This window comes from Ammospiza caudacuta, chromosome 12 (assembly GCF_027887145.1).
Source record: "Ammospiza caudacuta isolate bAmmCau1 chromosome 12, bAmmCau1.pri, whole genome shotgun sequence".
Classification (NCBI taxonomy): domain Eukaryota; kingdom Metazoa; phylum Chordata; class Aves; order Passeriformes; family Passerellidae; genus Ammospiza; species Ammospiza caudacuta.
Window position 1 is genome coordinate 19,086,881 of NC_080604.1, and position 14,243 is coordinate 19,101,123.

The 14,243-nt window shown below is 46.0% G+C and overlaps 1 protein-coding gene across 1 annotated transcript in view; it reads right to left on the bottom strand.

Moving 5' to 3' along the window:
- Positions 1-5,726: 5,726 nt before the first annotated feature.
- The window catches only part of SHQ1 (SHQ1, H/ACA ribonucleoprotein assembly factor), a 38,403-nt gene continuing 29,886 nt past the window's right edge, over positions 5,727-14,243 (bottom strand). The window contains exon 12 of the mRNA XM_058813042.1: positions 5,727-6,724. Within this exon, the coding sequence (XP_058669025.1) occupies positions 6,076-6,724 (649 nt within the window). The 3' untranslated portion in view covers positions 5,727-6,075. The remainder of the gene's footprint in view (positions 6,725-14,243) is intronic.

Consider the following 14,243-nt stretch of genomic DNA (forward strand, 5'->3'; position numbering starts at 1 on the left):
CTGTGTAATAAATACATTCTGAAAAGGCACATCACTGCAATTACTCATAGCTCAAACCTTCAGGATTTCAGAGCATAATCACGTTAGCACCAGGATCTTCTTGGAATAGAAATTTATCCAAATATTTAGGCAATGCTATTGCCCCTACTCTCTGAGAGCCTCCCCTCCCTCCACACCGAGCCCAGTGGGGTTTGCTGTCGGACATGTGAAGGTAAAAGGCAGCTTTCCATGGTGCCCCATGGCAAATCCTTGTCTAATCCTTCACACCGTGGATAAAGGGCTGGAGCCCTGCCAGGCACCTCGGCTCAGTTTCACAGCTCCCGACCGTGACACCCGCAGCTCTTTGATGCTCCCTGAGTGGATGCAGCTGGGACGGTGCTGCAGGATCACCTGGACACAGCCAAGCCTGCACAGGTTGTGTGCAGCTCCTCACAGCCCTGCCCTGCCGTGCAGAAACCACAAAAAACTGCTGAGGCAATTTAAAACCCTGCAGGATACACAGCACGACTTTAACTTTGATAGCGTTCCCCCTCCAGGTGTGTTATTCCCAGGATGTCACAGCCCCTGTGTGCGGCTTGTTGCCTGGCACACGGCAGGTTCTGGGCAGTTTTTACCCCTCAGGTATTTTCCAGTCGGACTAACAAGCTGATTTGCTGAGTTACCTGCTGGCAGCAGCAGGAGAATGAGCAGCACATTCCCCACTGCCACCCCTGATCCATCAGCCATCCTGGCAGGGAGAATCAGCTGTGGAGGGATAAAGCTCCTTGTTCAGGACAGCAAATCCTGACAGCTCACCCTATGTCCCCCTAGGATTCTCCTGGATTCTCCCTGCACTGGCTCCCCCAGTCCTGAGCAACTTCTTCCCAAACCCACAGCACAGAGCAGCACTTGCTGATTTGTAATGTCACCTCTGGAGCCCAGATCCACAGCTCGCATGCTTTGACTTTGTCTGCTGCACTCCTGCATTCAGATTTTTAAATTAATCATCTCATTCCTGGTAAGTGCTTTTAAATTCGGCCGAATGGGGCATGAATCCTGCTGGATGGGGAGCGCAGGTCTCTGCAGTGAGATGGATGAAACCCTGCTGCACTCCCCGTTTCGTTCCGAGGCTCCAGCAGCAATTGCCTGCTCTAATTCAAATGGGAAGACTCGCTGTAGGGTAATTAAGCACGTGGGGAGCTCAGGAGAGCCGCCTGCCAGCACCTGGCAGTGGGATTCCTCTTCCAGAGGCACCTGCACTGGATGGTAATTCCTTCCCTCCATTTCCCACTCCGTTCCCAGCCTCTCCCGGCAGCTCAGCTCGCAGAACAGATGGAGCAATCACCCTCCTCCTCCTCCTCCTCCTCCTCCTCCTCCTCTCCCCAGCACGGACCCCTGCTGCTGCCAGCGCCTCGTGCCGCTGTAATACACATAATTAGGCAAATCAATGGACAATGCAGCATATTAGGGGAGGTGGAGTTACATCAAGGCAAAACACGCATCCCTATTTATTTACCGCAGGAAATGGGACATTTCTGCCTAATTGCCAAAAATTGCGGGCAGGAGATGGAGTGTAATCACAGCCCTGGCAGGTAGGGTGCAGCCAGCAGGTCACTTACCCACCTTGTCTGGGGCACAGCTGAGGGGAACCCACTCTCATCTTGATATTCTGTTGATTTATGCTTTAAACATCTCATTACCATTGATGAGTTAGGCTCCCAAATCTCTCACACATCCATAATTAGAGAGAGGGATGTTTGCAGCCATCCACCCCACCACTGACTCCAGACCAAAAGCAAAAGTGGAGGCTGCAAAATGCAAAATGCAAACAGCAGCAGTGCCTGCCCTCCCTGGGAAGCCAAGCACACACAGCTGGCTCCTGACTGAAGAAGGGGCTGCTGAAATTCTCCTCCTGTGGCTCCCCAGCTTTGTTTAAGCTCAGTGCTGACTCCCTGCTCCCTGCTCAGCAGCTTCTCTGCTCTGCTCCTTCAGCCCTTGCAGCTCCCACCCCGTGGGAAGCAGGACATGGTGAGCTCCCACCACATCCCAGGGGCAGAATGAGAAAATAAAAAATAATATTAAATAAAATGTGTGGAATTAAAGAGTGTGCTGCAGATGAGCACCCTGTGAGCAGAGACGTTACCCTGTGGAGCAGGGTGACACTCAGGAAGGGGGCTCTGCATGGAGAACAGGGGTACAAGGCAAATCAGTGATGAGTGAGAGAGGGTTTTACATTTCTGGGCTCTTCTAGGAGGGTGATCCTCCTACCAGGAGGAAATGTTTCCAGGCCTTGCACACAGCCAGGTTTTACCCTGGGTTATGGATAAAGTCAGCTGTGCCCCTGCCTGAGAAAAGGAGCTGTCCCAGAGAGCCACCAAAGCCCTGTTCAGGGGCTGCTGAGATGCCCTGGGCAGAGGGCTCAGGGTGTTTTATGGAGCTGCTGACACACAGTGGAACAGAGCCCAAGCCTTCAGACACATTACATTGTTAGGAGGTTTCTGGGATCTAATTTTGGTCAGCTTTGCCAAATTTCCAGGGGTTTGGAGGAGCAGTGATTGCAGCTGGTGTGGGTGAGCACCACAGCTCCCAAAGCACCCATGGCCTCAAGTCACTTGGTTACACAGAAACATATTTAATAATACATCAGAAATTGCAGGTTTTGGCTTCTCGTCCTTGCTCTTCACAAGTCAGTAGCAGACCAAGAAATCTCCACTGTCAGATTTGAGTTTTACTCCTTTTTACTCTATTTCTGTGCTCCCCTTGCAGAGTCTGGACCTTCCTGAGTTAGGCCTGGTACCTCTGTGAAACTGGGGAAAATTATTTCATTTAAGTCACTCAACACATCAGCATTAAAGAGAGAGACTGAGCACAGAGCTCCTGGGATCACTGTGGAGTTACATTATCAGACCTTGCTGCTTTCTAGACCTGAAACTTTTTGTCCTTTTCCCTGCTTATCACCTCTCCCACAGAAGTGAGCTGCTCTTGGGTCAGAGCTGCCCTTCATGGAGCTCTGCCAACGCCTTAGTCCCCACCTAAGGGACACACATCTTGTTTTTGTCTCCAAGCATCCTCACAGTGCCACCAACTGTGCTCAGCTGCTGCTGTGTGCTGCCTTATGATATGAGAAAACATTTAAAGAAATGCAAACCAACTGGTCTGATCTCAGGTCACCAAATTCAGCGTTTGTCAAAGCAGGACTGTTACTTCTCCACAACCTAAGGATTTAAAAATAGCCTGATTTATGGGCACCACAGTACTACAAACCCAGAGCTGTTGTGTCAATGCCAAATCATGCCTCACATGTGCCCACGTAGCAGGAAAAGGGGGAGGAACAGATCCACGAGAGGCTCAGGGAACACTTGGGTGACTCACACAACTGCCACAGACACGTTTGTTTGTTTGCTGTGAAGGTATAAATGTCATCCACTGCTGAAATGCCTTGGAAGGGCCTGCAGGTTCCCATGGGACACCTCCCTGGTGCTCACCCTGTCCCTGCAGGGCTTGGGGACCCTCTGTGCTCCCTGTGCCACCGCCCAGGTGCCACCACATCCATTTTCTTCTCCCAGCTTATCTCATCTCCCCCTGGCTTTGGAGTGCATTCTTCCTTATCTTGGAGACAAATGGCCTCCACGGAGAGCTCCGAGCAGCAGAGCCATTTATCTGCCTGACACGTGTTTCCCTGTTTGTTTTCTGCAGCCTTGAGCCACGGGCTGGGCTGTGACAGCGCTCAGCTGTGGCACTGCTGGAGGGTCACCCGGCCCCTTCACTCAGGCCTCTGAATCAATGCCGTGCCCATATTTATCATTTATTGCACTAAATCAAGTCCAATCAATGCTTTCTTGTTTTGACGTGCAGTAAAGCCCTTACAAGCTTTTCACAAATCTGTTTGGAATCAAGGAAAGCCAGGGGGAAAAAAAAAAGATATTTAATCAATTCAGCTCTAATTTTTGATTTGGAGAGAGAGGAAAATGTGGAACTGTTCCCATGAGAAAAAGGAATAAAAATCAAAACCCGCTTCTGTTTAGCTCCTTCTGATGGTTTCCAGCATTTCACTTGTTGCTTTTAACACCTTAAAGTACTACATGAACAAGCATGTCCCTAAGACATCTCCATCCTTCTCTAGGCAACTTCTGGATGCAAAGGCCTCCTTTTTACAAAAATGTGACTTCTTAGGAGTTTTTTTTTTTTTTTGGTGTGTGTTTGGGTGGTTTGTGTGGGTTTGTTTGTTTTGTTGTTGTTGTTGTTGTTGTTTTGTTTTGTTTTTTGGGGGTTTTTTTGTCATTTTTTTGTTTGGTTTGGTTTTCCCGAGTGTTGGTACTTCACACACTCAGTAAGCCTCAATTTTGGCTAAACAGTATTAAAGCTCCACTTTTCTTTTGGAAGTGTCTCTGTGCATTCTTTCTGGAGAAGCAAAGCTTCCCTTTGACAGGCACTGCTCATCCTGACCCTCCACTGTGCTGGGCAGTTCAGCCTCAGGTGGAATTCTGATCACAGAATTTCAGGCAAAAACCTCACACCCCACCCCTACAGAGGTCACTTCAAATTGCCATCAGTCAATCCACAGCAATCAACACCCCTTATCAGCTCCACAACCAGAAAACAGAGTTTCACACAGATTTCTCCAGCCCCTGGGCAGCTGCAGAAGCTCCTGAGCACATCCCTGGAATTTGGGGAGAGCAGGACCATTGCTCTTCTCTTCTGAAGTGCATTTCCCCATTCTCTCAGACTTTGGCAGGTCTGGTGTGGATTTTATTGCTGGCATTTAGAAGAATAAGTGCTCCCTGCCACACAGGATGGGAAAGGTTTCTCCCCCAGGGAACAGAGCACAGAGCCTGATTAAGAGAGCAGCAGGTATTTAAGAACATAAGAAATATTGGCAGGTGAGGGCTGCAGCTCTCACTGAGCAGGAGCTGCTGCAGGAACAGAGCTCACCTGCTGGTTTCCAGCAGGGAACAGCACTGGGGAAGAGTAAGTCCTTTAGCTTAGGATTTCTGTACAATTTAATAGAAAAAAGGTTGAAAAGTAATCAAAACTTGCTTCTGCAGAGGAGTGAATCAGATGCTCCTGTTGGGTCTGGGCTCCTGCTGAGCCACACCGGGTGGTCCATGCTCCATCTTCCCAAATCCTTCTGCAGAAATTGGCTAACAGAAAAGGAGATGACTGGGAGCAGCCATCTGATTACCCTAACATAAATTGGCTAACAAACTCTGTTAACCTGACTGGGTTATTTCAACATTTTAAAGGCAAAAAAGGATAAATGAGTTGGCCAAAGCTGTGGGCCAGACTAACAAAGCCAGGACTACCCAGGCCAGGTTTGCTCTCAGTCCTGCTCCAAGACCCACAAAGGGTGTTGTTCCTTCACTGGTTAACCCTGTTGTGGTGGAACTGAGAGCATCTGCAGAAAAACATTAAATAATTGGGATTTCTGTTCTTTAAACAGCGACAGAAGTGTCCACACACAGAAACTGCTCAAAAACAGCACAAAAAAAAAATAAAAGAACACATGACAAAACTGCTGAAAGAACCTAGGAGGACTGCAGAAATATAAACTTTATCTCTCACACATAAACGACACAACCATTGGCTCCTGTATTGATGGCATAGAAATTTCCTTTATTTTGTACAAAAAATACAGAATTTATATATTTCAAAATAATTTGCCATCACTATTTAAACTTATAACCATTATTTGAGATGGTTTACTACAAAGCATTTTAAAATAGCTACAATGGCATAAACAAGTTTATCCAAACATAATGAGGACATTTTTCAAGTAAATCCCAACAGCTAGACAAAATTAAAATGAGTCATTTCAGTTGTATTTGATTAGGACATCATTCTATCACAAAATAAGCTTAATGAAAAGAGTTTCCCAGAAGTTTATTGAAATTATACATTCTCCCATCAAATATACACTGTTGAATTGGACAAAAATAAAAATTAACTGCAAGAGTATCACACAGTCCTATCAATTCTTTTCAAAGCAGTCTTGTCCTCCAACAAAAAAAGAAAAACATTTTTTTGCAGCACAGGACAGCCTTGGGACAGCTCATTCTAGAACAAGCTGTGAGCTCGTGGGTCACACTGCACAGTCCTTTAGTCTTCATCTTCATTTGTGCTGCAGAGAAAAAGCAACGGGTTGGGCTTGGGAGACACCTCCAAGAAATTTCCCTTCCCAGCAGCATCCTCTGAAAATCTGTCAGGCTCGGGTACAGGGTTTCCTTCTTGTTCCTGTGAAATGCAGCCTGCAGTAGCCAATCCTTCAGGCTGCTCTGAAAGTCTCATTGCAGACTGGATTTGCATTTCTAATTCTTCTATCAGTTTTCCAGGAGGAGCCGTAGATTGCAAGGGAACCTTTGATTTCCCACCGCCGACCTGCATGGCCCAAGTGTCCGCGCCCTGCCTCAATCCATTACAGCCAATAAGTGGAGCTGTCCTCTCCTCCTGCAGCGTGCCTTGCAAAGAATTTATTTCCCCATCTTCACTGGTCGAGGACTCCTGCTCATCTGAATCAGAGCCTTCTGTCTCAGATGATGAAGTGCTGCTGGATTCTTCAGAGTCACTTGTCTCCGACTCGGAGCAAAGCAGCTGTTGCTTGGAAACTGTGCCAGCAGCTTTTAACGCCTTCTCTTCCTCCTGCACCAGCACTGCTGCTGCCTCCAGCTCTTCCAGCTCCAGCCCCATGTGGGACTTGCTGAGCGTGGTTTTCTGCAAGGACTCACAGAGTGCAGCCAACTTTTTTGACCTTTAACAAAGAACAAGATATGTTATTGAACCTGACAAGCAGAACTTTCCCGTTTGATAACGAGAACACCAATCTCAAACATTTCTTCCGTTTGCTTGGTATGCAAACAACTTTCTTCTGCAGCCCTGATTGTTTTTCCTCCTGTAACATCCACTTTTACAATCAGAAGGATTCCTAATTACAATTATTTAGGGTAACTTTTCCCACAAGGTTAGACAATATCCCACTGAAAGGCTTTGAGGATACCTTCCTGAAAGATCCTGCTGTGGGATGCTTCAGCAGTGCACAGTGAGGGAGGGGAAATTTCAGAACACACCTTTTCAGGTTTGCTGTCTTTTGCAGCACACTCTGCAGCACAGGGCTGGCTGGCTGAAGTTTATGTGCAGCAAAATAATTTTGGTTTCCTACCCTCCCAGACATCCCTGTGAAATGCAGATGAACCAGGAGAACATTCTGATCAGTGATCCAGGCTCCTCCTCTCCCACGATCACAGGAGATGTTCAGTAACTCTGGCTGCAGATATACTTCACCCTTCCCCTGGAATTCAGCTGAAATATAATTCAGCAGGAGTACAGGACCATTGAGATAGATGCCCCTAATAAAGCAGACACACCACACTGGCTTCAAATCTGTGGTGCAGCCCCATCCATTTCCTCCAGTGCTGGAAGCCAGCACGTGCTTTACCAGGAAAGGGCACCAAGGATTTATAAACAGAGACTGAAATGGAGGGGGCTGAGGGCAGAGGGGAAAACGGGCATAAAAACCCAAACATACATCCTGTGTCTTGTTGTGGAGTTTTGCCTCAGACTATCAATCAGCTTTTCACCACTTCCTGCAGCAGCAGGGCTGCTATAAATCCTGCAGTAACTGACTGGGTTTCATTTCCTCTGCCAGGGCTGTGAACCTGCAAGGCACAACACACTGACACTGGAGCAAGGAGCTGGGGATGTAATACACAGCTCCTGCAAGGCAAAAGTTCAAGTGCTTCTTCTCTCACTTCAATGATTTTAAAGATCTTTATATTTCATTTCCCAGCGGGCATAATTACTCAGTATAACATAGATGCTTCCACTTTTTTTTTTTTTTTAGCTCCTAAAGGAATTGCATTTTTAAGTGGGGGAAGGGAAATTCAGTGCAGCTTCTTACACATTTTACAGACAGGGCAACATTTAAATGCTTTAAAAACTTGAAATAAAACACACTAGACCTCCTTAGTTCAACCCACTGACCAGGAAACTGTGAAATAATTTTCCCAGAAGTAAAGAAACAGAAAACAATTAACATTTCTAGAATGTTCAAGTTTAAAGCTAAGAATTAAATGCAACATGATCCTCTAATAAAAAAGGGGCACAAATTTTTAAAAACTTATTAGAATAATGTTTTCTTTCTAGCAACTTATTTCCATTTTTTTTGTCAAGGACTTGCATTTTTCTTGAAAAGTTACGGGGGATTTGAGAAGTTGCCGACTTAATTGGGAAGAAATCAAGCATTCTCCCTGCTCCATCAGAAAAGAGAAAGGAAAAGAAGCCAAGTGATGCACTGAGAGGTTCATGGAGCCCTGCAGGTAGGTGGGACCAGAACAAGGGGCTGCAGGGAAATCTGCCTGCTGAGCACACTGGGGAGGAGCTGATTTATACCCCAGGTCACAAGAGTTTACATCCCTTTCAGAAAGCATTTTGCTTTGCTTTTCCAACAGCCTCTTTCCTTCCTCCTAAGTGTCTGCGCACATGCCCTTCCCCTGTGAGAGTGCTCAGGCCATGAAGGTTCAATCCCTTTTCCTCCCCTGCCCTGTCCATGGCCACGGGAGCTCCCAAGGCTGGCTGTGCCCTGCCCCAACCCTGGTTTGTCCCATTTCATCCCACTGGCACCATGAGCAACTCAGCACACACCCCCTGCCACAACTGCCCCAGTTCCCACTGCCTGTCCCAGCCATTTCACTGCTGCCATTATGACAGAAAAGCAATTCTCAAAATCCTGTTTCTCCCCACACTTCCATTGTATCTGTCAATTTCTAGAGGTATATTCTATGATTCTATTGGGTTTTTTAACTTTTGCCTATTTTTTCTGCCTTTTCATGCCCATTTCCCCTGCTCCAGACTCTCAGTCCTTAAAATTCTCTCCCCCCTACTTCACTATTTCCTTATAATGCAGTTTATATATTAAGATACAGAAATACATCACATAACTGTAGAGAGTATTAAGGAGTTGTATGACATAATGTGCTTTTCTGGCATTAATAAATACTTTGCTGTGTGCAGGTTACCTAATGCCAAGTGTTAAGGAAGAAAACACACAGTGATGAACTTGTTTGACTCAACACTCATTATGCTACCAAATTCAGAGTGGTCCTGCTGACAGATAAAAGAATGATCTCCCTAAAACAATTAAAACTCTTGGCCACATCAGGTATTTGCTGTCCCTGCTCACTGGATTAGATGGCCTTTAAAGGTCCCTTCCAAGCCCAAATATTCAGACTACAAAAATTCTCATTTCAGTTTTCTCAGTAGGTCAAATGTTTCTTCCCAACTTTCACTCTTCTCATCCAGTCTCCATCAGAATCTACAGATCTCAACTCTTAAATATGAGACAAACTCAAAACTGTCAGCCCTTAACAATTTTATACATAAACCCAAAAAATTCTGCTCCCCAACTCTGCAATCTTGTATTTAAAAAAACCCCAACAAAGAACACCTGAAGAATGGAGTTGTTTCTTTTCTGCCCCTGTGCAAGGGACTAAGAGAATTACAATTAGCCATCAGTTCATCTCCTTTAAGGCAATTATCTAATTTGAAGGAGAACCAAGTTTCAGGAGTGCATTTCACATCAGCCTTAAGAAAAGGTGGCAGCACTCCCTGGACAAAAAACAAGGCAAGCAGAATAAAATCAGCATGGAAATGCTTTCAAAGGGAGACTGTGGGTCTCTGAACTGATGGTTTCCCAAGGTGAAAGATAAGCAACATTTCAGGAAAACAAAAATGAGACACCAGCAATGAGATCTTGTGTATGAGAGACCTGCAGTAAACAGGCCCTGCTGTTTCCAAAACCTTTTGAGTAGTGTTTGAGAGATTAGACAGCAAATACTTTAATTTTTCAAGTATGATTAATGGAATCCATGATTACTTTAAGACATGCTCATTCAGTATGCACATTTGTGGTAATGATATCTTATTATTATGGTAATAGTGTTCTTACATAAACATGCATAATGGGTTTTAAAGGTGCTACACATGATAATTATTAGTTATCACAATGTCAGTTGCTTAAGGAAAATGTTTAATTACAGGTTAAACTGATCAGATGCATGTTTTGTTTAATGCATAGCTTTGAGGAACAGATAAGAGAAGCATCTCGGGGCTTGTCCATGTAGTCTGGAATTAAAATTCCAAGACAGAACTACAGTAATCCTTGTCTAGGCACAGGAGAGTTTCTTCAGGTGCTAGAAGAAAAAAATCTTGTTCTACAGATCTTAGATTATAAAGGAGTGAAACTGGGCTGAAAAGAACAAAGAATCAAAGGAGATTTAGCAAATAAAGGGAGATGGAGAGAACTCTGAGAAAAATAAAAAGAGGATTATGGCAACAGGCAAGGGAGATCATTAGAGGTTTACAGCAAAGGCCACCTGTGGCAGCATGAAGAGAAAAGTTGGTGATGGCACTGACTGCAGGATGGGGACAAGCAGGGTGGGAGCAGAGCAGGACACAGCTCCAGGTAAAGCCAAACTCCAGTTCTGCTTTCTGTTCCAGGGAGTACAGGGAACACAGGATCTGAGGAGGCAAGATAGCTGTTATCTCTGGAACATAGAGCTGTGAGGAAGAAGTCTCACTGCAGACAGACATCAGGGATTTGATTGTTTTCAAGGAAGATTTCACATAAGCTGGAAGACAAAAATCAACTCAGTCACTGACAGTAAAAAACCAATGCAGGACTTGGGTAAGGGGGGTACATCCAGCCACAAAATCCTCTCATTTTTCACCAGCGATGAACAAAAAAAAAATTATGCTTCTGTATACTATGTCCATCAGCTAGCACTATGTGAAGAAAAAGGTTCAAAGAAAGTGTTAATAACTCAGACCTTCCCATCTGCCTGGTACTTCCCTTACAGGCAGAACTCTTGTTTTAGCAGTTATGTTAAAAAAGACCAAACAACTCAAAGAGAACTTGAAAATACAAAAATCAGCAATCTGTTCCTCATTCTGAATGATGGTGGTGCTGCATACTCAATCATGGCAGGGGAATTACAGATCTAAACCACTCTGCAGATGATTTGCAAACATGGGAGTGAGTGTCACTGCCCAGAGCAGCTGTGGCTGCCCCTGGACCCCTGGCAGTGTCCAAGGTCAGGCTGAAGGGTGGCTGTGGTGAGCTGGGGGTCAGTCTCTTTCTCTGGGCGACAACAGATAGAACAAGAGGACACAGTCTCAAGTTGCGTCAAGCGAGATGTAAGTTAGAATTAAGAAGGAAATATTTCACAGAAAGAGTGGTCAGATACTGGAATCATTTACCCAGTGAGGTGGTGGAGTCATCATCCCTTGAAGAATTCAAAAAAAGACTGGATGTGGCACTTGCTGCCATGATCTAGTTGAACAGTTAGAACATCAGCTGGACTTGATGATCTTATAGGTCTTTTCCAGTCTTGAACTTCTGTGATTCTGTGGTTTGGAGCATCCTGAGACAGTGTAAGGTGTGCCTGGTTGAAACTGGCTGATCTTTAGGGTCCCTTCCAACCCAAACCATTCCACGGGTCTGTGAAAGATTCACACTGGCAGCACAGCCTCCCAAAGCTGCAGTCAGTAAAATCTGTGGAATGGAAAGTGACTTTTCCTGCACAGGCACAAGCTCCAGCTCGCTTTTGTTTTTGTAAACAATAGAAGGATTATTTCTACTGGCTCATCAATTTGGCTTTGCATTCACAGATGCACACAAACACCCCCTGTTGTGAAGTACTCAGTGTAAACAAGGTGTAAGACATGGCACAACCCAGCCGAGCCTCCCTGGTATCTCCCCTGGCTCATCCTGGCCAAGTGACAGCTCAGAGCTGCCAGGGCACATCGAGCTGCTCCTGCCCCAGCACAGGACCCTCAGTGTCACAATCACTGACAGCAGCTCTGCTGGCCAGCCTGCTGCTTGAACGGGACCCAACTGATGTTGCAATGAACTAAAAGTGATGTTGCTCACATGTGGATAGGGCCCACTCGGTGCTCCAGTGGGAACCAGTGCCCCACGCTGGCAGGGCCGCCAAGCCCTGTTTCAGAGTGTGAAGCACTTCCATTAATTATCTTTAAGCCTTGCAGGCAAGATAAACAAGTCTCAGAGGCAGCAGAGTCAAGCACGGACGTGCCTGCGGAGCGCGCGGGGCTGAGCGCGGCCCTGCAGCTCCTCGGGATCAGTGAAACATCCCAACAGCACAGCAGCCTGCTGTGCCCCTCTGCAGGGCTGACACACCCTCAAAGGGCTGCTGTGCCCCTCTGCAGGGTGACACACCCTCTGCAGGGCTGCTGTGCCCCTCTGCAGGGCTGACACACCCTCTGCAGGGTGACACACCCTCTGCAGGGTGACACACCCTCAAAGGGCTGCTGTGCCCCTCTGCAGGGTGACACACCCTCAAAGGGCTGCTGTGCCCCTCTGCAGGGTGACACACCCTCAAAGGGCTGCTGTGCCCCTCTGCAGGGCTGCTGTGCCCCTCTGCAGGGTGACACACCCTCTGCAGGGTGACACACCCTCTGCAGGGCTGCTGTGCCCCTCTGCAGGGCTGCTGTGCCCCTCTGCATGGCTGCTGTTTAACTTATCTCCACTCAGCAGGAGCTCTGGACACACAGGATCCATCTCACAGTAAAGCTGCTGCATTAAGCAAAAGGCTCCCTGTCTGCTGCATCACAAGAGCCTTAATTTTATATCTTTAACACACAAGGAGTTACCAAGTTTAAAGAGAAGGCATCAGGCTATATTTACACCACCTTTCTCCACGAGGCCTGGCAAAACTCAGAGTTAGCAGAGAAAGTTTCACAGCCAGCTTCTTTCTTTGATAAAACAGATAAGATATCAAGCAATACAACCAGACCAGCACCCCCACTTTAAATGTGTTCCAAATTACATACCTGGCAGCACTGCTTACAGTTTCCCACAATTATTCATTTAGCCAGAGGCACTGCAAGTATTAAGACAATTCTAGAGTTAATGTTATCTCAGACATCACCAGATATTATCCCAGAGCCTCAGTAGTTCAGATACAGAGAGTGTGCAAATTTACTATCTGCGAGACATAAATGTCAGTTAAACTATAAGGAAAAATGAAATTTTCTGCCTTGCCACCAGGACTGGTTGAGGACAGGCTGCAATAGGGACATGACTGGTGTTTCTGCAGGGTCTGTCCCTGGTGAACAAAAGGGCACCTGCAAAGGGACAGCTCTCCACATGCTTCAGATGGTCTCATTTTCCCCTGGCTCTTGCTGGATTCCATCCATCACTGTCCTCCAGCCCAAGCCTTTTCTGCCCACACATCAGGGGTATGAAGAGGCATTGTTCCAGTCTCCAGATAATGCCAGATGAGCTCCCCATGGAACTCTGTCAGGATCCTGGTGTACATTCACATCCCTACGGCAGTAAGTCTGCAGCTCAGGTTCTCTCAAAGCAGAAGGCACAACAAGTTACAGCCAAACACAGAAGCAGAAGATAAGAAGTGAGCTCATACAAGAATGACACAGCTGGCAAAGCACCCAACCAGTCCATCAGGAAGAAAATAAATTGTGCTTTGCTCTAAATTCAGATGCAGCTTCTATCTAGTCCCAAACAGCTACTGGAGCAACCAAACTGGTGATTTTTGGGGAAAGCTTGAAGCTGGTAACTGAGATCACACTGATCAGCACGTTCTGACAGCCAGGGGTGGAGGATAAAGCAGAGGAAAGGCACATTCTCAAACACCTGTAACTGAACTTAAACTTCAGGGGTTTAGCCCAAAAGTAGCACAATTCCTTCAGCAAGGCAAATAACAATGAGAAACATCCCTCCACACCTGATGTGCGCTTTCAGGCAGCTTGAAAGAAAAAAAAAGACTGAATCCTTATGATACAGAATTGACAGACAATTTGATTTTAATAAAATATTCAAGACATGGAAGAGTCTGGGTTTGATCAGGCCTGACTGGTAAGACACAGGAGCAATAATGATGATGGCACTGAATACTAAAGCAGAATTCATTAATGCAGAAACAGCTCCAGTCAACAGGCACAAAATTGCATAAATGGTCCAACAATGGGGTTAGATCACAAAACCCCTCCAGTTCAGGAGAAGAACCCTTACAAATGGACATTTAGGTGCAATAATAAGAAACTCATCACACTAAAGGCACCATCCATTTGCCCAAACCACTCTTTAAAAAGTCATGGGTTACAAAAGAATTGAGCCTCAGAATCTGCCCAGAGACAAGAGACTAGGGCTCAATTACACTTTTAGAGTGTGTTTTATAGCATCTCACATATTTCACCATTTATTATTTCACTTTCAAGGTTATTTATAATGAGTG